Source organism: Mastomys coucha, unplaced genomic scaffold (assembly GCF_008632895.1).
Source record: "Mastomys coucha isolate ucsf_1 unplaced genomic scaffold, UCSF_Mcou_1 pScaffold11, whole genome shotgun sequence".
In the NCBI taxonomy this organism is placed as follows: domain Eukaryota; kingdom Metazoa; phylum Chordata; class Mammalia; order Rodentia; family Muridae; genus Mastomys; species Mastomys coucha.
In genome coordinates, this window is record NW_022196893.1 from 22,672,868 (window position 1) to 22,698,560 (window position 25,693).

Sequence of the window (25,693 nt, forward strand, 5' to 3'; positions counted from 1 at the left end):
AAGTTCAAGCTGTTTTCTATGCAAAAAGCTTCTAAAGGTCTGATAGCGCGATATTTAGGATGACTGGATATTTTTGATACATGTACATTATTTATTTATTTATTTTTTAGCAAATGAGTGTTTTCTATTATACTATACTATAGTCAGCTTAAAACCCTTTTAGTCTTGTAATTATAGGACTTACCTAGCATACACAAGGTGCTATGCATCGTACTGAAGAAAATAATTAGAACAGAAAGTGAAACCACTTTGATTAGGCTGGAACCTAAAATGTAAGTATTTAGTGATTTGTAATGATTACATCTTTGTGGTTTACTAAAGAACATAGGCAGTGTGAGAGAACAGAATAGAGCCACAAATAACAGATTTTGATAAATACAAATGACTTACTTTTTAGTATGGTATATGATGAAGTTTATTGTTAAGGGAGATTTTATTTTTTAAAGTTACAAATAGAACCAGCTTGATAGTTCACTAGGTGCTAGCTGCTGTGTCTGACAACCTGGGTGTTCTCTCCACGTTGTACATGGTGGAAGGAAAAAATGAGCTCCTACAAGTAACACATGCAAGCACATGCACATATACATGCACACACATACACATGCATGAATGCACATGCATACACATATATATGTATACACATTCCAACAAAATTTAAAATATAATAAAGTGGTAAGTGGCTCAGATGGGAGTAGGTTCCTTATATACTTTTTGCTTGTTTTAAAGCATGCAAACTGTAAACTAACGGCAAGACTTTGCAGAATACTTAACTTTATGTTAAGGATGCGCAAGATGCTGGTGGGTTCTCAGAGCCTTTCCTGTTCACTACTGTGTTGTGTCCTAGCTGTGCACACTGGTTCCCATCCTTGTCTGTTTTGTTAAGATTCCTCCAGAAATTGGCTGTCTTGAAAATCTGACGTCTTTTGATGTCAGTTACAACTTGGAACTGAGGTCCTTTCCAAATGAAATGGGGAAGTTGAGCAAAATATGGGATCTTCCCTTGGATGGACTGCATCTGAACTTTGACTTTAAGCATGTAGGATGCAAAGCCAAAGACATCATAAGGTCAGCTGACGTCATTCTCTTTGTTCTCTGTTAAATTCGCCTTGCCTTTCCCATCTGTGATTTTAATGGCCATACAGTAACACTTTCAGGAAAATGAATAGACTATTTATTAACATGTATGTTTCAAATGCTTTTCATTTAATGAATGTGTTCATATGCAGCCTCTGCAAAGGCTTTTGTAATTCCTTGTGGTACAGGTGAGGAGCTTCCTCATCACCTAGAGGTGATGTTGGGTGTCTGTCTCCAACCTGTCTCACCTTTGATCCTGCTTCACTCATTGACTGAGTCAGGGTCTCTTTCTTAGTCTGGATCTAGCCAGGAGATCTCCTATCTCTGTCCCCTGAAGCCTGGATTTGCAGGCAGACTGCCAAATCTAGCCTGACTTTTGAGTGGATACTGGGCTCCTGAACTCAGATCCTCTCAGAGACAAGCACTTATCCACGGAGTATCCCCCATCCCTAATGTTTCCTTTTGATCATCTCATCAGGGGAACTGTCCAGATGCCTGTGGCTGGCACTGATGAGTCAATATTCCTTAAAGTTGTCTTATGACATAGTTTGGTTTATAATTTATAGAGGCCATGGCACCAGCCAGGCAGCATACACTAGCTGGTCCAAGGCCCCTGACACATATACAGGGGAGGACTGCCTGGACTGGCCTCAGTGAGAGAAGAGGCATCTAACCCTGGAGAGACAGAGGCCCCAGGGAGTGGGGAGGCCTGGCAGGGTAGGGGAATTCTCTTGGAGACAGGGGAGAGAAGGAATGTGATGAGGAACTGTAGGAGGGGAATAATGAGTGTGAATAAAAGGTTAAAGATAATTTTAAGAATGCAATAAAGAATAAATAAATAAATAAATAAAAAGAGGCCATGAGTTTGAAAGAGAACAAGGAAAGGTATATGGGAAGGTTTGGAAAATGAAGGAGGAAATTATATGATTAATATAATCTCAAAAATAAAGATATTAAAATGTGACAATACCTAGCACAGTTTTGAATATATTTTTCTATATCCATTTTATTTTTAAAACTACTTGTACCTATAAAATGTGTGTTTTTTCTTGAGCCATCTAGTACATTGATTTAGTTTCAGTTAATTTTACATTATGTTTACTGATTAAAGTAATGTTGAAATTATTTTATAGTTTAATAGCTTATATAGTTAAAATGAACAAATAACAACCTAGTGTTCTTGTATACATGACTAATGACAATATATCTGTGTATCACAATGCCATATATAAATATCTACTTTGTATTATACTTGCAGTATATGTATATAAAACACATAAATATGTACATATGTGCATATAACACAACCAAGTTTGCCTCATTATCAAAGCTTCATTAAAACAGGCTTTAACTTATACACTTTTTTGATTCTATGCCATTGTAAAACATGAACTTTGTAATGGTTAAGACTTTCCTTGTACTGTTTAAACAACCTCCCACATATACATTTGTATATGTACACATTGCATTTTAATAGATATTGCAAACAGGTTTTGGATTTTGATTATTTCTAGCAGTGGGATAACATGACATAATGGTGAATGCTACAAAATGTCATTGACTGCTCTGAAATCACTAATAAAATACATGCACTGATTGCATGCCAGAAGGCATGTGTCTTGTTGGTTCTATGACCATTACAGTTTCACATGCTCATGTTTATACATTTTCTGTGGAACAACTTAGGCCCAGCACACTGCTCGGTAGGCTGCTATGTGGCTTCTCTTTATCCAGGTTTCTACAACAACGTCTGAAAAAGGCTGTACCCTACAACCGAATGAAGCTCATGATCGTGGGAAATACAGGGAGTGGTAAAACCGCTTTACTGCAACAACTCATGAAAATGAAGAAATCAGAACTTGGCATGCAGGGCGCCACGGTCGGCATAGACGTGAGAGACTGGTCCATCCAAATACGAGGCAAAAGGAGAAAGGATCTTGTTCTAAACGTGTGGGATTTTGCAGGTACACAAGACATTGTCTTAGCTTTCGTCTTGAATAGCTATTTTAAAACCGAGTTTTCTGATCCCATAGAAAAAGAACTGGTGGATCCTATAAGACAATCCCAAGCCCATTAGCTACAGATTTTGCCCTTGTCACCAGAATGGGCACTCCACAGAGAGCAATGCCAGCACCCAGCAGAGGTGTCTAAAGTAATCGTTTGCTTGACAGCTTATTGTCGTTGTCAGAGCTGTCATGGGCATGTTATCTGTTGCTTGCTCTCCTCCAAAGGATTTGCTGTGCCCCTCATCATTTCATCACAAGTCCTACCTACTATAGAGAAGACTCAAACCTCTGATATCTCCTTTTAGGTCGTGAGGAGTTCTACAGCACTCACCCCCACTTCATGACCCAGAGAGCTCTCTACCTGGCTGTCTATGATCTCAGCAAGGGGCAGGCAGAGGTGGATGCCATGAAGCCCTGGCTCTTCAATATCAAGGTGATCTCTTGTAGTCACATGGAACTAGAGTGTGCTCATTGCTCGATATTTATTATATGGTATGCTTCTGGTTATTTCTTTTGTTTTGTTTGTGTTTGAGGCTGGGGTTCACTATGTGTCCCTGGCTGCTCTGGAACTCTCTATAAACGATCAGGAAGGCTTTAGAGTCACAGGGATCTGCCCACCTCTAATTTTTGAACGTTGAGTTTAAAGGTGTGCCCTCCCATGCCCAGCTACATTCTGTTATTTTTTAAATGTCTTTATAGAGCGATATATCTAAAACAAAACAAAGCAAAACAAAGCAAAACAAAACAAAACAGTTCCTCCAATTGTTTTGAATGTTCTCTCTCTCCCTCCCTCCCTCCCTCTTCCTCTTTCTTCCCCTCTCCCATCCCCTCTCTCTTTTTAACTTAGAAGCATTCAGAGTTTGAGTAATGATAGGGGAGGGGGTATCCCACACTATCACAGATCACTAGGCTCTGAAGTCCTTTTGCGGTGTAAAATCTGAAAGCACGGACACACAACTGATTTTGGTCATACTGTTTTGTTAAGTGACATACCAACTTAAAATGAAATATGCCAAACACACCCTGCACATGGCCAGTATACTTTCAGTGACCTTTTAGTAGGAAGCGTTCAGATCCTGCCTCTCGAACAGCCCCAGACTGTTTGTCGCCTATCTCTGGTCTCTCTGTTTTATTATTTCTTTAATGTCCACCAGCTTCACTGCTGACAGCTCTTGCTTTAAACATGACCTTTTGAATGGAGACTGTGGTGAGATTCCCTGTGCTTGCTGTCTTTTGCCATATGGAGCTCTTCTGGGAGTAAAGTCCTCAGGAAGGTTTATACCAGGAAGGACGTCTGGGCACAGGGTTTGGTAGCTCATGGGCTATATCTGGTTATTTGGATCTTCTTGAAACACATCTTCTTGACATTATTATAGTTCACACAGAAACTTAGGCAAATATTAAGGTGGCAATATGGCTTGCTTCTGTGGGCTTTGTCTTCCATTAACCAAACTGAATGACTTTAAAGTGAATTCAGGGTATAAAATTCACAGCTAAAGAAAGAAATGGAAGCAGTTTGATGTAGCTTGAAGTTTACTGAATGCTCATTTTATTTAGAAGCGCAGCTTGCAAGCAACTTGCTCTGAGCGAACATTAAAATAAAAGGAAAACTATACTATCATGGTTATGTGGGATTCTGGAAGTGATAAGAGTTGGACTATAAAGGACATAATAATAATTTTTTAAATTGTTTTATTATCGTTATTTTTATTTAGGTTTAAGAGAATTAGTCTCAGTTGCCATTTGCTGCTGTAACAGCCCTACTCAAGCTGGAACGGGTTACAAATTACAGAGATTTCTTTCATACAGTTCTGGAGGGAGGAAAGTCTAGCATCTTGGGGCTGGAATCTACGAGGCCGTTCTTGATATGTCATTTCATGGTAGGAGGTGGAAGGGCAGGAGTGCACATGCTCAATAACAAAGGCATGGGAGGGGACATAACTTATCAGTTACCAGGTCTCATTTCCTGTGAGGACAGTCAGTCTGTCCCTCGGGCTCTGCCCTGGTGAGATATGCCTCTCATGTAGCTCTCAAGATGCTGCTGTGTCACAGGATTGCATTTCAAGACATATCTTTTGCAGGAATATTCACACACTAGCAGCAAGGAAAGACAGCTATTACTATCTGGATCTGAAGTCTTTGAATCTGTCACTGCTGTAGCACGGAGTTTCATACATAGCGGATTTCAACAGAAATGTAACCAGGAAGGATTTTTTTTCCCCTCCCCGGAAACAGGAAGTGTCTTGTCTCTGTTCCCTTAGGCTCGTGCCTCTTCTTCCCCAGTGATTCTGGTGGGCACACATTTGGATGTTTCTGATGAGAAGCAGCGCAAAGCCTGCATAAGCAAAATCACGAAGGAACTCCTAAATAAGCGAGGATTCCCCACCATCCGGGACTACCACTTTGTGAATGCCACTGAGGAGTCGGATGCGTTGGCAAAGCTTCGGAAAACCATCATAAATGAGAGTCTTAATTTCAAGGTGGGAAGGATGGGCGCCCCCTACAGGCTGCTTGGGGCTCAAGGTGGGAGAGTGTGTGCCTCTTGCAGGCTGCTAGATAAATGAGCCTTTCTCTTTGTCACATTATGCTCCTACTTAGAAATGTCAAAAAAATCTTGAAGAGAAAGCAATTATCTGGAAGTTGTAGGGTTTTTTTTTCATAGCTCAAAACGATGAAAGTACTTTCATTTTAAAATTATTTATTTATGCCACACTTCATTTATAATTCATCGAAGTGGTAATAAAACTAGAGGATCCTGAAAAGAAGGGAACAATGTTGCCAGGACACGGAGAAAGTCATCCGGACGCCTGCTCCCCCAGCTTCCTCTCCAGAGGTTCCATCCAGAGGCTAAATGAGAAGGTGGCGCCTGGGCCTCCTGTCCTCTGGGACACCCGGTCCTATCTAGCACAGAAGTTCTCAACCTCCCTAATGCTGCGACCCTTAACACAGTTCCTCATATTGCGGTGACCCCCAATCATAAAATTATCTTTGTTGGTACTTCGTAACTGTAGTTGTGCCACCTTTGTGAATCCTAATGTAAATATCTGTATCTTCCAATCATCTGAGGTGACCACTGAGAAAGTGTTACTTTGGAGGAATCGGTGAAAGGATGGTTTGAGACCCCCACCCACACCCCACTCCTAGAGTGGTCACGACCCACAGGTTGAGAACTGCTGCTCTAGGAGCTTCTTTTGAGAGTCTCTGTTTTGCTTGTATCTTGATCAGTCTGCATGGTTCCTTCATAATTCTTGTTCTCATGGTTTCTATATTTTTCCATTCCGATTTTTGCCTCTTAACGTTGCCAGCTGCCAAGCCTACTGGTTGGTTTTCAGCAATCTTTAGTTACCAAACTCGTATAAGCTAGGTTTCATCGTAAAACTTGTGTTTTAAATTCCTGACACCCTCTTTGGTAAACCACATGCTTAGGAAAATATTAATAACTGGGTCACTAGGAGGAGTGCTCCTTTCCAGTGTTCACAGCGAGGGAATACGGTTGAAATGTCTAGAAAACGCTCTGGCTGCTTCAGTGTGGCAAACACAATGATAGTCTGTCTCCCTTTTGGCTCTGGAGATGTCTGTCATAATGTAACCAGAGCCCTGTTAGGCCTGCATATCCCAGAGAAATTACTTACTGGGCCACAGGCATTCTCAAAACAGCTCCAGTTTGGATGCGGAATGATAAGCCCTCCGCTGTGCACTGCAGCACCCTGTCACACTCTCATAGGCTCTGCTCCTCTCAGAAGCGGGTCATCTATGGATGGGTTTGTCTCTAGTACTCCTGTGGCTATAATTGTACCTGAAGAATAGCTTTGACACTTGGAGCAATTTTTATTAATTTTTCCTTTTTCCGTTGTTGCTAAAGCATATATCCGGTATTTAAAACTCCATTTTAGACGGGGAGTTTGTTTTGTAAAAGCCTGAGTTTGGTTGAAACAAGCCTGTAAGAAAGGTGCTTGGGTCAGTGGTGTGGGCTGCGCAGGGAAGTGAACCGGTCAGTAATCCAGGTTCAAACTTCTGAGACAGCGGCAGGTTGTTCCTGTCGATCGGTGAGGCTAGATTCCCTCTACGTACATATGAGCCTTTCAAACAACTCTATACAGAGAAGCAAAACATGCTTCCTGGAATGCCAGTATTACTAAAAAGGAGGAGTATTGCTAATGGCTTCCTCGGTTTTGGCCTGCTGATTTGAGCATGCGCTGGCTTGCTTCAGCGGTTCTTTCTGGGAGAGGCGTGTGAGCCCACCTTACTGGGACCTTGTTTCTGGGTGACGCTCGCAACTCTTCTTCAAGGAGCAGCTTTGAATCTATAAGAGAGCGCCCAGCCCACCTCATTTGTCTTTTCCTTCCAACTTGACTCTCTCTTTCCTTGTATTTATAAACGTATACCTATGCTCTTTAGAAGGGCTTTTGTTTTTCTTCCCTACCTCAGCCTGGTAGTGATTCCATTACCAAGGTGAAAGGGGAAAGAAAACAAAGGTCAACACCGTGGTCAGTTTGAACCACATCCCTTTCTATTCTTTCCAGCCCATTGCCTGAGCAGGCATCTTCTTGCTGCCTGGTACCCGCCCTTCAGTACTCCTCCCTCACTTGATTTGCTTCCTGTGAGACATTTACTTGCCTCTATAGGTTTGTTTTTTTTTTCCCCCTAAACTTAAAATATAGTCTTGGAATTGAAGTTTTATGTGGTCTTAATTTGTGAGTAATGAAGAAAAACATGATGGTTAGTAGGATTATAGATTGTTTTGGGGGGACAAGAGTCATATATTCCTGAATGACTGTAGAGAATATGGTAGCAATAGTTCTGGATGCTGGAAGCAAGGATCTTGGTGCAATTAGGGAGGAGAGAGACACAGCTTTGTGTTTATGTGTCACGGAAAAACCCAGTTTTTAGTGCCTAAGAATTCAAGTAGAAATTCTGATGGTAGGCATCTTATGAATCCAGACACGGGAAGAGGTTGCCCCCTGGTGGTGGTCAGAGACAGTTAGTTGGCTACTCTTTTTAGAGTTGCCTTTCTCTTTAAAACTAGACTTTTCAAGGGAGAAAAAAAATCTGTTATAGAAACTATTGTCTCAAGACACTCGTTGAAAAGTCTTGCTCTCTGTGTCTCCTCGACTGCTGCAGACAATGGGCTTTTTGTCAGGTTGGGATCCTCAGCACCTAAATAAATCTCATTTCCCAGAGTTTAAAGTTCCATGAAAAATCTTGGTGAGGAGATTGAATGTTTTTAGTTCTAACTCTTGACATCTACAGTTCACTAGTCCAATACTTGTGGATATATTTTTATCTCAGAAAGAAATATCTCAATGCTCTCAAAACAGACTAATATCTTACCCCAACCCTGTGCTTTGTGTATAAACTCAGTGCATTATGAAATGAGATCATTCATTCTTGGTTAGTTATTTGCCTTTGTTTCTGAAATAGAATTTTTCAGTAGTAGATAACTATTTCCATGCTATTTTGTTCACAGATTTTTTTCTCCAAATTGACTCTATATCCATGGTTTTCTTACTTTAATTTCATCTTCTATTCATTACCATTTAGATAGGCTTCACGTCATGCTTAAATTTTATTTAAAAACCCATGTGCACTGTGGAAAAACTGTTATGGCTGAATCTACGATATAACCCATCTGTGATTTAAACAGATTTTTTACACCTTGTCATTTGTAATTTCATAGATCCGAGATCAGCCCGTGGTCGGACAGCTAATTCCAGATTGCTACGTAGAACTGGAGAAAATCATTTTATCAGAGCGTAAAGCTGTGCCAACTGAGTTTCCTGTAATTAACCGGAAACACTTATTACAACTAGTGAAAGAACATCAGCTGCAGCTGGATGAGAATGAGCTCCCACACGCTGTTCATTTCCTAAATGAGTCGGGTTTGTATGTTCACTCTGGATTCTGGTTTTCAGTGTTAAGTCATGACAGTTCAAAGGATATCTGAACCTTGAGTATAATCCATATTCAAAATCTGAGAGAACGTCAATAAAATTCTTAAACAGGTCACAGATAGATTTTATCTTTTGGAAGGCCACCATGTATATGAACATTGAATCATATACCATATCCTAAAAAAAAGAGTATACTTAGAAATGTTCTAGGGACAAAGTAAGAAAGAATCCTTGCCTGAGAATGAAGGAAGACATATGTGTTCTGGGACCCAGATTTGGTATTATGAGGCACCTGACCCACAATGCAACAATGTAACAGTGTCCTTTCATAGTAACTCATGTTTGTGTGACAGTTACTTTTGTATAAGAATTATCACTGCTGTGATGCCCAGGCCAGTTAAGGCAGCAGAAGGGGTGGTATAAGCTCTCTCTGCTGCTTAGATTTTGACCACAGTGAACCATCTCAGCACACTGAACCCTATGCCATGTCTGTAACTAGTGGGAACCTGCCAGTTGATTGTAGTCCCAGAATAAATGACCGGGTAACTGTTTGGATCCGTGTATTCTGTTGAATGGAAAAAACCAACCAACCAAACAAACAAACAAATACCTTCATGAGTCCCTTTCTCCAAAATCCTTAAATCAGATATGGTGAGATTGTGTTGATTCTTATCTATATGGAAATTAATATATCCATACTATGGATGTAGAAGGTTCAAGAGAATATTGTGAATTTGCTTCTATTCACAATAATATATACTTTTCAATGCATGCTGGTATTTTAAATATACTTACATATGAACAAGTGGTATGGCCCTGAAATCCTTCCCTTTATGCTGTTGGGGCTTTATGAGCTGAGGCACAGCAAGTTTAGGGGCTCCAGGTCCTCTGTGAGATCCTCAGTGTAACCAGCTACACAGGAATCTCTGGGGCTTTGTATTATTCCTCACCCCACTTCTCACTGTTTGATGAATTTTCACTGCAGGAGTTCTTCTGCATTTTCAAGACCCCGCATTGCAGCTAAGTGACCTGTACTTTGTGGAACCCAAATGGCTTTGTAAAGTCATGGCACAGGTGGGTGTTTTATATTTGGGGGACTAGAGGCAATGGTTGAAGAGCAGAGGAGGGGTTGCCCAGAGCAGTTAGCCTTGTAGTGTTTGTGATCAGAGAAGCCTGGGACTGCTGTAAATATAAAGAACTATAGACCACTGGACAGGGAAGATGGCTGGAAGAGCTTCCTGGAAGAGCTTCCTGGAAGGGACAGGGATCTGAACATTCACAAGCCTTTGTTTCCTAGTCATGGGCAAATATCTAAACCTCAGTGGTAAGTTAGGTTGCTGGCTTCATTAAACGAACAAAAGCATTGTAAAAATCTTTAAGGTAAATACATTATGAGTGAACTGGATTGGTGAGACTATGAAATCTATCTAAGGCAGGAAAGCCAGGTATGGTAGTGTGTGCTCCGTAGTCAGTTCTTGGAGGAGGGAGGCAGGAAGATCAATAGACATTCCAGGTTATCTTCAGCCATGTAAAGTGTTCCAGACCAGCCTGGAACACATACATCCCTGTGGTCAATACAAAATAAAATAATTTAAAGAAAATGGAGGATGGTTTTTTGGGGCTCCAGCTATTTATACTTTTGAAAGTTAAGTTGATGATTATCTTGTTTTCTGTTCATGTTTAACACAGAAAATGACTTTTCTTCTCAATAATAGTACATTAGCAATGAGTTTATGTAGAACAAGTACCAAAAAAAAAATTGTAGTGGGTCTTTTTGATAGGGTTGATAGCATCCTATTGTCAACCTCCTTTCTAGATTATAGCTGTGCCATCTCAGCTCTGGCAATTAAAATTCTGTCTAGACATTTTAAGATAGTGTAGGTCATATAGGGACACCACAGCTAAGGACAACTGTGTTCCACTCATCCATGGCTCAGAAGAATGCAGGGACCATGCCTATAGCTCTTACGTTCATCGGCAATTATTTCATTTATGAACATGATTTACAGTTTTACACATGGCTCCCCAAGTCTCTAACATGATTATCTGTTTTCATATTGGATGTATCTCTCCCATTTAAACCATAATGCTAATTGAATTTCTTTAAGCAATCTTGAATAGTAGTGCTTAAATCTATTTAAAGATAAAAGGGAAGTTATTTTGAAGAGGGAACTCAGTTGAGGCTAAATCCTGTACACAGGCACAGAGAGAACATTTCAACATCAGTGTAATTGGGGTTTAATTGTAATGTGTCTGTTCTAATGGTAGATATATTCAAATTTGTCTCCACATATCTGTCTAAATGCCACAGATGGCATGAATTGACTGTGTATGAAATAGAGCCCTGTATTAGGGGCACAGTCTCTGGATTGAGCACATCTCTTCTATGCATGAACAGTTTTCTCTTGTTTTAAACTTTTGTGTCTTCTCTTAATATGGACAATTATATTTTTTCATGTTGTTTCCCTAATTTAATGTAAACCAAAGACAAATGGTAGCCTTATATCTAGTACTGATTTGACCTGTCTGATAACTTAAGGCATATTTTTTTTAATTTAAAAATAACTTCAAGACAATCCAACAGGCACGAAAGGAAGCATGCCAAATATGGAGTCAAATAGAAAGTATGTGTGAGTGAATGCGTTAATCATCAACATAACTTTCAAAAGTATAAATAGCTGGAGCCCCAAAAAAGCATTCTCCATTGTCTTTAAATTATTTTATTTTGTATTGACCACAGGGATGTATGTGTTCCAGGCTGGTCTGGAACACTTTACATGGCTGAAGATAACCTGGAATGTCTATTGATCTTCCTGCCTCCCTCCTCCAAGAACTGACTACGGAGCACACACTACCATACCTGGCTTTCCTGCCTTAGATAGATTTCATAGTCTCACCAACCCAGTTCACTCATAATGCACTTACCTTAAAGATTTTTACAATGCTTTTGTTCGTTTAATGAAGCCAGCAACCTAACTTACCACTGAGATTTAGATATTTGCCCATGACTAGGAAACGAAGGCTTGTGAATGTTCAGATCCCCGTCCCTTCCAGGAAGCTCTTCCAGGAAGCTCTTCCAGCCATCTTCCCTGTCCAGTGGTCTATAGTTCTTTATATTTACAGCAGTCCCAGGCTTGTATTGTCTTGAAGTTATTTTAAAATTCCAAAAAAAAGAGTATGCCTTAAATTATCACACAGGTAAAATCAGTATTAGATATAAGGCTACTATTTATCTTTTGCTTATATTAAATTGGGGAAGCAACATGAAAGAAAAGTATCTTTGAATCATCGAAAGTCTTGATTTCATTTTTCATTTAAAAACCAGTCATGATGCCTCACATCTACAATTCTAGCACTTGAAAAGCTAAAGCCTGGCTATTGCTGTGGGTTCAAATCTAGGCTGGGCTACTGGTGAGTTCTAGGCCAACCTGAGCTGCATAGTTAGTTTCCCCGGCTAGCCTGCACTACAGAATGAGACACTATTTCCCTGATCCCAAATTCAGTTAAAATGGCATCATAGAACTAAACTTAAGCTCATAAAAATTTCCATGGAGTCTCAAAGTAATTACTCCGTAGACTCTTCAGAAGCCTTACTAGGGTCATGGCAGGAAACTGTGTAGGGTGGGTTTGGGGTGGCATTTGGTTTGGGGGAGTTGTATCTGCTGAAATGGAGTTTTTATCTTTGTTTTTGCTTTTTGTCATGGGGTGTTTTGTTTGTTTGTTTTTGGCTTTTGCTTTTATTGTTGTTAAATAAGAAAACTGATGTGAACCCATTTCTTCCTCTGTAAGACAAGCCTACCCTCTGATAACATTATATATGTGTGTTAAGTAAATAGAAACTTACCACTTTGGGGGCAACATTATCCTTATCTTATTTATATAAAGTTCTGTCTGCCATGGTTCTGGACTTACAAACAAAACCCACAGGGTGAATGGGTACGAAAGAAAGCATGCTAAATATGGAGTTTGGAAAATTTAAAATTTCAGTAAATTGATAATTTAAATGTCTTGTTACCAAAGTAGTAACAGCTATCACTTTTGTTTGTATTGATACATGGGGAAAAAAAAAGGGAATAGCACTATAAATAGCCATGTAAAAATAAGAGCAAGATTGTCTGATACTCATCTGCAAAAATATGTAGGGGTATTCACCTCTGTGAGTCACTGCAGCAGGGCAGGAATTGTTGTAATTATTATTCAACAGGGTGGAGGATTGTTACACCCCATGTTGTCTTCAAATATGTAACAGGGGTTTCTAGTCCATTTCAGACCATTTAGTTCCCAAATAAAAGACACAGAGACCTTTAGGTTTATAATAAGCCTCGACACACTAAAGCTAGGCAGATATCAACCCTCTATGCTATTTTGTATACCTCCCTGGCATAGTCCCCATGAACACTTGCATCTCTGTTCCATTTGAGCTGCTTCTGCTCTGGCAGGCCAGCCCCCATGGCTATGCACTCATGATCTATGCTACCCCGTAGAGATCCCTTCCTTTACCTTCCTGCTCCTTCAAGATTCCTTCTGAGACCTCAAGATCAGGAACCTTCCCTCCGCTTCCCTCTCTTCTGCCCAGCCCAGGCTGGGGGCATCTTTATTAACCAATCATGAATAACTTGGGGGGGGGGAAGGGGGAGCAAGGTTCACACAGCGAAAGCTGCTGTGTGAGAAGATCTCCTCCTAGGGGGAACCAGATCTTGGGGGCCAGTATTTAGCTGAATACATAGCAGCTCCAGACCAGCTCCCTACAAGGGATGACTTCACGTCACGGTGCAGAAGGTCTAATGAACACGTATGCTGTGCCCCAAGCAATGATGCCACTAAAATCATTAAAGAGTTTTCAACCAAGATAGGGATATGTTGCAAAACCCATTCAACTATAAAATAAAGAACTATTAAAGAGACCTATGCAACCAATCAGGTGGCATGGTGAATTATTCTTGGTAAAATATGTCAGATAGAGCCTATTCTTTGCTTGAAAGGGGCTATAATTTAAGCATCTGAGTTAGTAAATAAAAGAAATTATAGTCCCTTTAAAGGTGATAAAATTAAGATGATATTTCAGATTTCATCACTGTATAAAAGGCCACTCCCTAAATTGGAAACTGAAAATGCTCTTTCTTCTTTCCACTGTTTCTCTTTTTAATTACTTCTTTTCCTTTTGAAATTATGATATAATTATACAATTTCCCCAGTCCCTTTAGCCCCTTCCACATACCTCTCTTTACTCTCTTCCAAATCCATGGCCTTTAAAAAAAAAATTATTGTTGCACGCATGCATCTATCAATGCATACTCACACATTTCTAAATAGACTTGGCTCAGTCTGTCCAATGTTACTTGTATGTATGTTGCTGGCCTCTTGGTATTGGATGACTAACTAGTGTGCTCCTCCCTGGGTAAGCCTGCTTCTCCCACTCTCGGCGTTTCTTAGTTGCCTATAGTTCTCTGTGCAGGGTTGAGGTCTCCTGGGCTTTGCTCTATCTATTTCAGCATGTCTTTTGGTGTCCTCCTTGTTAAGCTAAAGTTTGGACAGTCATGTTGGTGAGACTTTACAGACACAGCTCTGATGTGCCTAGAAGACACCATCTCACAGGAAACTCCACGATTCCTTGTCTTTTACCATCTTCCCATCCTCTCTTCTGTAATGCTCCCGGAGACATAGCTGTGAGAGTTGTTTTTTTAATGTATCCATGGAGACTGGGCTTTGTGGGTCTGCAGTTATTTTGCTTGGCCTCTGGGGTGTTAAAAAAGTGGTTGGAATACCACTCACATTCACGCCACTCGTGGAGACAAACGAAGGGGTCACCTAGGAAGGGATGTTCACTGGCTACACTCGGGGCCCCTAGATGCCTCATTATCATGGAAAACTGGAAGCTCTATGCTACACGACCAGTTAAAGTCTTCTTAGTGGGGTGTCCTGGTCACGTGCTCCAGGATAGGAATCTGGTTGGGAGCTAGCCTGGTCACGTGCTCCAGGATAGGAATCTGGTTGGGAGCTAGTTCAAACTCCTGCCATTCTTAATCATGAGTTTTATAGGGGTCTGAACTTGGCTACTACCTTACCAGTTCTTCTGTCTGGTGGCACGGTCCAGTGCCCCACAGGGCTTCACACATCCGCTTTTCCATAGGTTGTGGTTTTCTCTAATGGTTTCCATCTGTTGCAAAGAGTTTCCTTGATGAGCGGTGCTGATTATACTTCTGTGGGTGTAAGGACAAGTGTTTAGAATGCAGTAAGGAATTATGCTGGCTTGGTGCAGTAGTAGGTGTAGATCCTCCTTTAGAAAACATGAGTTCACCAGCCTTGAGTAGTCGGATAGGCTTGCACTACCAGGCACAGTTTCCGTCTTGTTGAAGAGTTCATAAGTTCAAGTAGAGAGCCATTGGTTACCGCCACAGTGCGTGTTACTACTTCGCTCTTCAGGTTACTGTGCTATAACCTTGTTATGGTTCACAGGCATCATGGCTGGTTAGGACTGTTGGTTGCTCCCCTTCTTTGGAAGATTGCACGGTGTATTCTGGAACCATGAACAGTAGTCCTCAGCGAGGAGGCTTTCAAGTCAGTTCAAGGTCAGAGGTCTCTGGACCTTGCCTCTGAAGAACATGGTGTTTTGAATAACGAGGACTTACCTTCTGCTTCTCTGGGGCAGCCGAGGACAACAGCAGTTAGTCTATAGTGTTTGTGAGTCTCTTGGAGAAGACTGACCAACAATTCAAAGAAAGAGCTTCTCAAGGCTTGCAAGTGTTTCTGAGCATTCTCAAGTCCATGTGTATCAGGATAACGGCCTATTTTCTTTTTTGCCATGCCTTTCTTTGGTGTTACAGTGATGCTGGCTTTGTAGAGGGATTCAGAAGTGCTACTTTATTCTTCTCATTCTCTCATTTATTTATTTATTTATTTACTTATTTATTTATTTATTTGAGTTTCATAAGGACTGTCTGTAGATCTTTGAAAGTCTGGTAGAACTCTGCTGTGAATACATTTCTTTTAAGCTTTTTTTTTTTCAGTCACCTTTTTAGTTTCCCCATTTTTTTATGGGTCTCTTTAGGTTGCTGAATTCTTCTTGATTTAATTTTGGTGGTAATATGGAAACTTAATCACTTCTTTTTAAGTTTTCCATATCAGTGGAGTACAGGCTTTGAAACTACTCCCTTACAATATTCTGAATTTCTTTGGTGACTGTTGTAATGTTCTCTAGTTCATTTTTGATTCTGTTTATTTGGGTTCTCTTTTTCTTTCTTTTCATTAGTTGGGCCAAGAATCTGTCAATCTTATTTTTCTTCTCAAAGAATCAACTCTTAGATTAGTTGATTCTTTGTATTATTTTTTCTTTTTTCTATTTCATTTATTTCTTCTTTGATTTCCATTATTTAATAATGTCAACTGGGTTTGAATTTGGTTTGTTCTTATTTTTTAAAGGTTTTGAGTTACATCACTAAGTCATTTATTTGTGCTCTTTCTGATTCTTTTAATGAACCACTTATAGCTCTAAATTTCCCTTGTAAGACTAGTTGCAATATGTTTAATAAGTGTTGTTGTATTAGTTTTTAATCTTCATTTAGTTCGAAAAATTGTTTTGTTTCCTTCTTTGATCCATTTGTCTTTCAGTGATGAGTTATCTTTTTAAAAGATTTATTAATTTATTTTATCTGTATGACTACACTGTAGCTGTCTTCAGACACACCAGAAGAGGGCATCAGATCCCATTACAAATAGTTGTGAGCCATTATGTGGTTGTTGGGAATTGAACTCAGGACCTCTGGAAGAGCAGTCAGTGCTCTGAAATGCTGAGCCATCTCTCCACTCCCACATTTATATTCTTAATTTTTTTTTTTCGAGACAGGTTTTTCTGTGTAGCCCTGGCTGTCCTGGAACTCACTCTGTAGACCAGGCTGGCCTTGAACTCAGAAATCCTCCTGCCTCTGCCTCCCAAGTGCTGGGATTAAAGGTGTGCGCCACCACCGCCCACATTCGTATTCTTAACTGACACAGTAATATCCAGTGCCTCAATTATGTTGAATTCCTCGAGTGTTATGTTAGAGGGCAGACTCCCCTGCTTCTCTTCAGATTTACTAACTCACGTTCGGCCAGGAGAAGCCTGTAACCAGGAGTGGTCATACCACCTCTCTTCCATTGGTAGAAGTTGACTCCTGTCATGGAAATGTCAATCTGTACAGCCAGCCTGTCAGATTACTATTTAAAAGATAATTTCTAGGAATGTGTAGGAATATGCCAGTGATGAGACTAGAGAATGAATTCTGTGGATTGAGAACAAGAAATCCTGAAGATCTGAATTCTCCTTAGTTTTCCAAATGCTTCTAAACTCGACATCCCACTAGGATTCCAGGCTATCTGGCTGCTGCAGAAATTTGATCTTGCCTTACTGTTCTAACTAAAGTGTTCTTATTTGTACCAAGAGGGGTGGGGAAAGAGAGAGAGAAAGAAAGAGAGAGAGAGAGAGACAGAGAAAGAGAGAGAGAGGGAAGGAGGGAAGGGGAGGGAGGGAGGGAGAGAGAGAGAAAGAGAGAGAGAGAGGGAAGGGGGAGGGAGGGAGAGAGAGAGAGAGAGAGAGAGAGAGAGAGAGAGAGAGAGAGAGAGAGAGAGAGAGAGAGAAACTGTGGAAACATTTTGGAAATTCAACCTAGTGATTGTGAGTTGGAATCTTTCAGATCTTGACAGTGAAAGTGGACAGCTGTCTGAAACATCCCAAGGGCATCATTTCCCGGAGAGATGTGGAAAAGTTTCTTTCAAAGAAAAAGCGATTCCCAAAGAACTACATGATGCAGTACTTTAAACTATTAGAAAAATTCCAGATTGCATTGCCCATAGGGGAAGAGTATCTGCTAGTTCCAAGCAGGTAAGGCAGATCTTACGAATCCAATAGAAATTGACCATATTACATTATTTTGGTTGACAGAGTAACTTTTTTTCTGTAGTAGATACACTAATGTGAGTGTTTAATTTTTAGTTTTGGTAAGCTTTCTGGGAACACATGGCACATATTTTGAAAGAAAAGTTGCAGTTGATTAACATTTAAAAAAATAAATGATTTCATGCATATAATGGCTATTTGGCTTAACTCTCAAATTATTTGAAAAGGATTAATGGTAAAGCAGTGTGTGCACATGTGCATCCATCTTTACTTGGCAATCTAGCAGTTTTATTATGTCAGGGAAGCTTACGGGAGAAACTGAGTTTCCAGGAGAGTTTAAATGAACAGGGCATCATAAGGGAGGACTAAATTCTAACTTTCTAGAGAATTCTCATGTTGCTTTGGAAGTAAATGGGAAATGCTCTGAAGCACTGAGACTTTAAGTTACCTTAATGGATACAGCCAATTTCAAATATAGATATGTAGTTGTTTCTAGGACATGTATTTTTTTCAAGTTTCCTATAATCTTAATATCTGCCTTTGCACTAATTGTACTAATGTATTAGTGCACATAGGATTGTTGAAATTTTTTATTCATCTATTCCCCTTGTACACACATGAGAATTGATGAAGTGTCTTCCAAATTCTTGATGTAGAAGATTGTATGGTAAGAGATTACTATTTTAAAAAATACAGTTAACTAGAGTAGTTATTTCCCTGGGATTGAGGCAGTGAAAAGCTCAGGCCACGAGGCACCATGCTGAGGCCAGCATGCTGAGACCTCCTGGTTCATACCTCCAGGCTCAGGCCACCAGGCACCATGCTGAGGCCAGCATGCTGAGATCTCCTGGTTCATACCTTCAGGCTCAGGCCACCAGGCACCATGCTGAGGCCAGCATGCTGAGACCTCCTGGTTCATACCTTCAGGCTCAGGCCACCAGGCACCATGATGAGGCCAGCATGCTGAGACCTCCTGGTTCATACCTCCAGGCTCAGGCCACCAGGCACCATGCTGAGGCCAGCATGCTGAGACCTCCTGGTTCATACCTCCAGGCTCAGGCCACCATACTCAGACCACCATTGTGGGTTTCTGACAGGTTCTATCCTTTGCAGCTTATCTGACCACAGGCCTGTGATAGAACTCCCCCACTGTGAGAACTCTGAGATTATCATCCGGCTGTATGAAATGCCATACTTTCCCATGGGATTTTGGTCAAGACTGATTAACCGGTTACTTGAAATCTCACCCTTCATGCTTTCTGGACGAGGTGCGTACTTACTAAAGCTTCTATTGGGAGAATCCTGAAGGAAATGTTAAAAGCAGTGTGGCAATTCCCAGAGTTAGCCTGTTTGGAAGGCAAGAGTGGGCAACGCATGAACATACACCAGCTTATGCAATCCTCTGGAAGAAAAGGTCTTAGTTCTTACATTAGATATATTTACATGAACTGTGAGTATTATTCTTCCCAAGACTTAGGAAACAGGAAACAGTAGCTTTAAAAGATGGGGTTTATTGGGGGCCATTGGTTTAAGCATTCAACATACACATACCCTCTTACACTGTCACATACATGTACACAAAAACACACACACATATACCCACATGTATGTACACTCACACACACATACAGCACACATACACACATGTACACACACATATACACTCACACACATACATACACGTACACACACTCACATATATACACACAAATAAACATTCATATACATACAAACATGTACACACACATTTACACATGTACACATATATACACACACAAAATCTCTTATACATACACTCTCTCACATTCATACACACATATGTACGAACACACACACACACACACACACACACACACACACACACGTACAAATCAACCAAGGATAATATGGAAATAGCCAACCCCTAGCTAGGGGCTTTTCCTCAGTGAGGGAAACAGGCCTTGGCCTTCTGAGGGAAGAACTCTGATCCCTCTCTTCTCCTGCCCAACTCTCAGGGGCTTAGAGAAAGGGGAAAAACTATGTTTATATGGTTCACTTTCATTCCAAAGTAAAAGGCATTATCAGTACAGGGAAATATTAGGGAGGAGTGTTGGGCAAAAGATCACACAAGTGTTACTGGTTTCTGAAAAAAATCTTGTCTTTTTTGGTATCAATGAATATAAAAGTAGTTAAAATGGATTTAAAAGTTCAAGAATGGTCTTGATATGAGAACTGATTTTTTAAAAAAATAAACTGAAAACTTATGATTATTTATATATCAGCCATGTCAAACTCTACTTCATGATCTTGGACTGTGTATTCAGTAGTATACAAAGCAATTAACGTATGCAATTGAAATATTAAGGAAATATTTTGTATTCATTTGAAGGTCTCCTAATTAAGTAAATGAATGCTCATCTTAAAACAAATAAATATTGTTGTTACTTAAGGTGTAAGTGGCACGTTTTTCCCCATGAGTTAATGAAGCAGTTAGTAACCAGTGGATACATATGGATCTATTTAAACTTTCAGAGAGAGCACTCCGCCCTAACAGGATGTATTGGCGGCAAGGCATCTATCTGAATTGGTCTCCAGAAGCATATTGTCTGGTGGGCTCGGAAGTCTTAGACAATCGCCCAGAGAGTTTCTTGAAAATCACAGTTCCGTCTTGTAGAAAAGGTGAGGAAATTAATTCTATGTTGTTCCTCCTCCCCCTGACCCACAGACTTGGAGATCGCCTGCTGTCTCAGCTACTTGGGAGGCTGTAGGAGGACACAGAGTCCAGGAATTCAAAACAAATCCACCTCCCCAAATCCAGTAAATTTCCAATTTTTCTTCTCCCGTTTTGTGACAGTTGTAAGGCTAGTGAACATTTTGTTCTTTGTCTTAATTTGAAAGTTTTTCCAGTGATTACATTAAACAGTTTTGGGCGGTGGTGGGAGACAAGGTCTTAACCTGGCTGGTCCAGAACTTACTATATAAACCAGGCTGACCTTGAACTCACAGAGATAGATTCACCTATCTCTGCCTTTTCAGTGCCAGGCCTAAAGGTGGAAACCACCACACCTGGCTAATTTTTAAATTTTATTCGTATGGGTATTTTGCCTGTGTGTATCACTATGCACCACTTACCAACCTGAGGCCTGCGGAGGCCAGAAGAGGGCATTGGATCTCCCAGAAGTGGAGTTACAAGAGACTGGAATGGAGTCTGGGTCCTCTGTAAAAAATGTCACGGGTTTCACCTTGACATTTTCGAACACACACGTGTTCTTATCCTCCCCTACCATCCTCCTCTGTCTCTCTTCTGCTGGTCACTGATGCCTTCCTCAGGAGTTTCCTTCTGCTGCCACATCACACATGTGCAGGTGTGTGTGTGTGTGTGTGTGTGTGTGTGTGTGTGTGTGCATATACATATGCATGTATGTATGTATGCATGTATCTAGATTCTGCAAAAGAGAGAAACTCTGTGGGTTTTGTTGCTGTGTTTTACACCCACCATGCCACTCTGTCCGGTCTCCTTTTCTCTCCCTTTGAACCTCTTCTTCCCCTGTGGCCCCATCTACATCCATGTATTTCTATAAAGGATATTTGTATCTAAACATAGATCGTACAAATGAAAGAAAATTGAGGGTATTTGTCTTTCTGGATCGAGTTTATCTGGCTTAGCATATCTTAGAACTGTCTGTTTCCCAGCAATTGAGATAGTTTTATTTTTCCTAAGACTGACCAAAACTCTAGTATGTGTGTGTATGTGTGTGTGTGTCTGTGTGTATATATGTGTGTATCTGTCTGTCTCTCTGTGTGTGTATCTGTCTCTCTGTGTGTGCATGTATGAATATGTGTGTGTGCTAATCCATGTTACATTTTCTCTATTTGATGTGGTCAGTTAGGCTAGATGCCTGTCTTAGCCACCATGAACAGTGCAGCAGTAAATGTTATTTATGTGCAGGAGTACTGATGGGTGCTCCTCCAATGACTTCAGGCAGTTTCACAGCTACTGTGTGATTGTTCGATAGTTCTGTTTTTAGTAGTCTTGTGGAAGCCCCATGCTGATTTCCAACATGGCTGCCCCAGTTTGCATTCTCACCAGCAAGGAGGAAAGCTCCTCTTTTCCACATCTCGACAGCACTGTTTGGTCATCTGTTTTCCTGACATTCATCTCGACTGGGACAAGATTTAGTCCCCTCCCCCAAAGGAGCTTCAGTTAGCATTTCTCTGATGGCTAAGGATGTTGAACAAGTTTTTATATTTTTGGTTGTGAGCCTAGCCTTTAACGGCTGAGCCATCTCTCCAGCCAGTTGAACAAGTTTTTAAACCTTTCCTAGCCATTTCTGTCTCTTCTTTTGAGAGCTGTGTACTTTGTTTATTAACCCATTTATTGAATGGATTAAGAGGGTTTTTTTTTTTAATGATCAGCAGGTTGTCTCTTACACTGCCTGATTGTTTTTATTTAATTTGAAAAAGCTTTTATAATTTTATACAGTACTACTTGCCAATGCTTGATACTATTTTCTATGCTATTAGAGTTCTTCTAAGAAAGTGCTTGCCTTTGCCTGTATTTTGAAGTATTTTCCTTATGCTTCTTCTGTTGCGGGAAATAATAAAAAAAAAAAAAATGGCACCATCCCGCACTCTACACAGCTACTCCCTGCCCCAGTGGTCTTGCCGCCTCTTGGCTAGTCCAAGGCAGTTTGCTTGCCTCCTCCCAGCTCTGATTCGCCTGCATCTGGACTGCTTCTGCCTACTCAGCCATCTACCCCCAGTGGCTAGTGTCACAAGTCCCCTTAGCCCAGTAAATCAAAACTCTAGAAGCTTATAATTAATCAGTCAGATTTATATATCAATAGATTCTCAATTCACAAGATGCCCACACAATAATTTCAGAGCCAACTGATATTGATATAAATTGCCCACCTAGATAAGACAAATTGTCCTGTAAATATCCATCCCTTACAAGATATTCATAGCTACCTGTGGCTATTTAAAGCCATGTGGCATCTGGATCATCTTCCTCCATCTTCCTCCTTTTTTCTCTCCTCTCTTCCTGTCACTCTCTCTAACTTTTAGCTCTGCCTCCCTTTTCCCAATCACCGGCTTCTTGTATTAATATTTAAATTAATTTTGGGGAAAATTTGGCTACATTCTTCTGACAGTTTTAGGGTGTCAGATTTTACATTAGGCTCTCTGATCCAGTTTGAATTGGATTTTGTACAGGGAACAAATTCTTTTTTCTTTTCTAGTTTTGTGAAGAGTTGAAAATTTTAATGTCGATTACAATGAATTACTAGACTGTTTTGGGTAACAATAGCTGCCATAATATTGATGGTAATGACCAATAATGAGCTCTTTGTATCTTTTTTCTAATGTCTTCTCTAGTCCTTTTTAAATTTTTTGAGGTAGCATACATTTGTCATTTTTAGGTACGTGAATATATGTGTGTGTGTGTGTGTGTGTGTGTGTGTATGTGTGTGTGTGTATGTGTGTGTATATGTGTGTGTATATGAGTGTGTGTATATGTGTGTGTGTGTATGTGTGTGTGTGTGTGTATGTATGTGTGTATATGTGTGTGTGTGTGTATGTGTGTGTGTATGTGTGTGTGTGTATGTGTGTGTGTATATGAGTGTGTGTGTGTATATGTGTGTGTGTATGTGTGTGTGTGTGTGTATGTGTGTATATGTGTGTGTGTATGTGTGTGTGTGTGTGTGTGTGTTCTACCTTTCTTCATTTCTTTTCCTTCCAGCTGATCTCCTCTTTCCTCTTCTTCAATTTCTTTCTATAATGTTTCAAAGATTTTTATTGTGGAAGTCTTTGTTAATTTTATTCCTAGGAATCTTTTTTTTTTCATTTTGGAAGCAATTGTGTAGTGAATTTTCCTCTAAATTCTTTCTTATCAAGTTTATTATTGGTGTAGAATACTTACTGGCTTATGTATGTTGATTTTGAATCCACAAATTTGCTGAAAATGATGAAAAGTTATGAGAATTCATAGTAATTTTATGGTCCTTTAAGCACATGTTCCTATAATGAGCAAAGATGGTATTTTAGATTCTTTCTTTCCTGTATTTATCTTATATTATTTATTTTTTCCTTATCATTATAGCTAAGCATTTAAAATATGTTGAATAAAAACAGAAAGAGTGGGCATCCTTATCTTGTCCCTGGTTTTATAGGAAATGCTTTCAGAGTTTCTCAATTTGGTATGTTGGCATAAATATACGATTTGTGACATTGAGACATGTTGATCTAGTTTCAAGTTATTCAGGGATTTTTTCTGAGAAAATTTGAAACTTGCCAATCATTTCTGTATTTATTGAGATGATTATATGTGATTTATGTTCTTGAGTATTGTTCTGTTTGGCATTTATTGAATTGTGTGTAGTGATCCACTCTTAAATCCCTGCTAAGAAGCTGGCTTAGCTTCAGGACATGTTTTTTATATGTCTTGAATTCGGTTTCCAAGCATTTTACTGAATATTTTTGTATCTATGTTCATGAGGGAAATGGTCTATAGTTTCCTTCCTTGTTTCTTTCCTTTTTTCTCCCTCCCTCCTTTCCTCCTTCCCTCCCTCCCTCCCTTCCTTCCTTCCTTTCCTTCTTCTTTCCCCCTCTTTAAGATTTTTGAATAAACGAGGTTGAATTCAAAGTTGCTGTAGTGGAGAATGGTGTTCTTGAATATCTCACCCTCCTGTGTCTGTCTTCTGAGTCTAAGCATGAATTCCTGGTTTACATAGTGTTAGTGGATACCAGTCCATCATATTATACATATTATATATATTATACATATTATACATGCAAGGTAAGCACTCTATCAACTGAGCTCTGTGCCAGCCCCCTGGGTTTTGTTTGTTTGTTTGAAGTGTCAAGGTCCTGCTGGCTTTGGAGTTTGAGTTTGCTAGCGTTAATCCCCTATTTTATGGGACTGTGTAAGGAGCATAGATGTTAGCTTGTTTTAAGTATTTGGGCTTAGACATCTGTTAGAGCTATCACTAGCCTCTTGACTCAGTTTTGGTAGATCATGAAACTCATCCATGTGTTCTCTTTTCTAGTTCTGAGGGTGTATGTTTCAAAATATTTCCCCTGATCCTCTCATTTCACTGTCATCTGTCTTTAGCAACCCCCTTTATCTCTGAATTTATTAGTCTTTTTCGTCCTTTCTCTGGCATCTGTTCCAGCAGTCCCTTCGTGCCCAGCTTTGGCAGTGTGAGTCCTTTCCTTGTGTTTAGAGCACCAACTTTATTTTTCATCACCCCTGCTTATTGTGTTCGAGGAACTGACTGAGTCTGTGTATTCGTCTCCATTTCATAAATTTCAGCCTTGATTTTATGATTTCTTGCTGCCTACGACCTGGGGTTTTTAGTTTGTTCTTGCTTTTTTCTGAGACTTTGAAGTGCTTCATTAAGGCATTTGAGATATCTTACTTTCTTGTGCACCATTACTGTAACTGTCCCTCTCAGCTACCTTCACTGTGCATCACTTCTGTAACCATCCCTCTCGGCTACCTTCACTGTATTTGTTGTATACCAAGTGCTCTGCTGATGTACATTCATTTTCATCTGATGTCAGACATTTTTCATTTCCTTCCTCATCTCTGTAGTAACTACTGTTTAATTGAAGTCTTTATTCTATCATTCATTCCAAGTGCTTTATTTTATTTCTATGTATTTACATAATGCCTGTAGGTTTTTTACATACTACTGCCTTCTCTTATCCTGCTGTTATCTGATTGGATGCAAGAAATTATTCTCCTTTCATATTTATTAAACATACTGGTGCTGAGGTAAACCTCACTCCTTTATGTTGGAAGGAAAACTCTGGAGATGCCTGTTCAGTGCATAGGAGCTGTGATGTGGTTTAACTTTGCTGTTTTCCCT

The 25,693-nt window shown here is 40.0% G+C and overlaps 1 protein-coding gene across 1 annotated transcript in view; it reads left to right on the forward strand.

Annotated features, from left to right (window-relative positions):
- The window catches only part of Lrrk2 (leucine rich repeat kinase 2), a 143,195-nt gene that overhangs the window by 71,305 nt on the left and 46,197 nt on the right, over nt 1–25,693 (forward strand). Inside the window, exons 28-36 of the mRNA XM_031353252.1 lie at nt 884–1,065; nt 2,809–3,038; nt 3,386–3,513; nt 5,342–5,560; nt 8,758–8,959; nt 9,957–10,045; nt 17,641–17,828; nt 18,957–19,111; nt 20,355–20,501. Coding sequence (XP_031209112.1) covers nt 884–1,065; nt 2,809–3,038; nt 3,386–3,513; nt 5,342–5,560; nt 8,758–8,959; nt 9,957–10,045; nt 17,641–17,828; nt 18,957–19,111; nt 20,355–20,501 — 1,540 coding nt within the window. The remainder of the gene's footprint in view (nt 1–883; nt 1,066–2,808; nt 3,039–3,385; nt 3,514–5,341; nt 5,561–8,757; nt 8,960–9,956; nt 10,046–17,640; nt 17,829–18,956; nt 19,112–20,354; nt 20,502–25,693) is intronic.